Source organism: Atta colombica, unplaced genomic scaffold (genome assembly GCF_001594045.1).
Source record: "Atta colombica isolate Treedump-2 unplaced genomic scaffold, Acol1.0 scaffold121, whole genome shotgun sequence".
NCBI classification, from domain to species: Eukaryota; Metazoa; Arthropoda; class Insecta; order Hymenoptera; family Formicidae; genus Atta; species Atta colombica.
The window spans coordinates 844,018-846,303 of NW_017259208.1; the positions used below are offsets into that span (position 1 = coordinate 844,018).

General features: G+C 35.1%; 1 protein-coding gene across 1 annotated transcript; it reads left to right on the forward strand.

The window, feature by feature from the left end:
- Window positions 1-1,636: 1,636 nt before the first annotated feature.
- Window positions 1,637-2,278, forward strand: LOC108694657 (cytochrome P450 9e2-like; the record flags this gene model as incomplete). Its single annotated transcript, XM_018204265.1, has 1 exon — window positions 1,637-2,278. A coding segment is annotated over exon 1 (582 nt), but the record flags the coding sequence as incomplete, so codon positions are not given.
- Window positions 2,279-2,286: the final 8 nt, after the last annotated feature.

Consider the following 2,286-nt stretch of genomic DNA (forward strand, 5'->3'; position numbering starts at 1 on the left):
AAAAGTCGAGCGTGATAAGCATGTGAGCAAGCTGTGGAGATTGCCAGGGAACTAAGCATGACCACAAAACAATTTTAAATCATTTACATAAAGCTAGATATAAAAAGAAGCTCGATGTTTGAGTTTCTCACGAGTTGAGTGTTAGGAACATGATGAACCGAATTAACATTTGTGATACGCTACTGAAACGGAATGAAATTGAGCCATTTCTGAAGAGAATGATAACTGGTGATGAAAAATGGATCACTTACGACAATCCAACTAGAAAAAAATCGTGGATAAAGAAAGGAGAGAAGGCACAAGCAATCGCAAAACCTGGATTGACGAGGAAGAAGGTGATGTGTGGGACTGGAAGGGAATCGTTCATTATGAGCTATTATCGTCCAATCAAACAATTAATTCCGAACTCTACTGTGAACAACTGCAGAGATTACAACAAGCAATTGAGAGGAAACGGCCAGAATTAATCAATAAGAGAAGTGTCGTCTTCCATCACGACAACGCTCGATCACACACATCTTTGATAACTCGGCAAAAATTGCAAGAGCTTGGCCGGGAAGTTTTAATGCATCCACCTATAGTCCTGACATAGCACCCTCAGACTATCATTTGTTTAGGTCTCTACAGAACTCTCTTAATGATGTAAAACTAGCTTCAAAAGAGGCCTGTGAAAATCACTTGAAGCAGTTTTTCAATCAGAAACCACAGAAATTCTATCGCGATGGAATTATGGCTCTGCCCCAAAAATGGCAAAATATTATAGAAAATAATGGAGCATATTTGGTTTAAATAAATTGATTTCAATACTCTAAGAAAAACTTTAATTTTATTAAAAAATCGCCACGAACTTTTTCCCATACCCAATATATATATATATATCTGTGACCTATGATCATGTGACATACAATACTTCCAACTTTTCCCAAGGCGTGATACTAAAATTACATTTGTCAGATTTTCTATGAGTTTTCCTACACCGTGTTTCGAGCCCACTTTTAGACTTAGACCAGTGCAAATTCCGGGCCGCTTGCTACTACAATTATTAGCATGAAGGGGGCGTAAGCAAATATGTATATATGTAATGGGTCCATATCCGTGTATACTTACGCATGCGTATGTATCCATCTACGCTCTCTTTATGCTAATAAAGAAAGAAAAAAATGCTGCAAGCGGCTCAGAAATATTGACTCAGACTTGAATTTGACCTTCTGTGCTCCGCACATAATAATTACTTCTTTCCTCATCCCTTCTTCTAGACATATTTTTTCCCTCTCTTATCTCGTAGGTTCTCCATTAATCTGCAATACCACATATACAGAGCTTGGGATTAGAAAAATCCACGTTTAGTTGTATAATTAATGTACTTAATAACTAAACGTGGATTTAAAAAAAAATGTAAAGATATAAAACAGGTGCTGGAAATGTGCAGACAGTCGCTTTTAATTGTTGATATCAATAACATTGCTAGTCTGCTATATATTTTATCAATCTCTTCGCGAATAGTTTTGTTGAACTTTAATAAGTATCATTCTAATTCTAATAAAGTTTTCGAGTCATATTTATCATGGAATATTGGTCGATGTCAGTGTTATCAATCATGATTAGCATTCTCGTTATTTATTATCTGTTTAGAAAGTTTAACTTTTTTAAAAGACATGGTATTATTCACATACCATCTATTCCAATATTAGGTGCCATGGCACCAATTATATTTCGCCGAATGTCATTTGTCGATTTCACCAGAAAAATATACAATTTAAATCGAGACGCAAAATACATTGGACTTTATGCTACAATGAAGCCAGTTCTTATGCTCCGTGATCTGGAAGTGATCAAGGATGTTGTCAAGAATTTCGATACGTTTATCAATAATCCCACTTTCATTGATGCTAATGACTATGTGCTTTCACAGAGTCTGTTTGGTCTGCAAAACACAAAGTGGCGGCACGTAAGAAAATTACTATCTCCGTTCTTTACCTCTAGTAAGATGAAAATTATGTTTACTTTTATGTCGAAACATGCTGCGGATTTTGCTGAATTGATGTCAACATTACCAGCCTATAAAAGTGACATTAATATGAAAGATATCTTCGATAGATATACGAACGATGTCATTGCCTTATGTATTTACGGAATGAAGATCGATTCTATAAGAGATCCAACAAACAAGTTTTATATTTGTGGCAAAGATATAACTTATGCGTCAGCAATACGTAGCATAAAGTTTATTTTTATTAGAACCTTTCCGAAGCTCGGACGAATACTTAATATAAAACTTTTAAATAT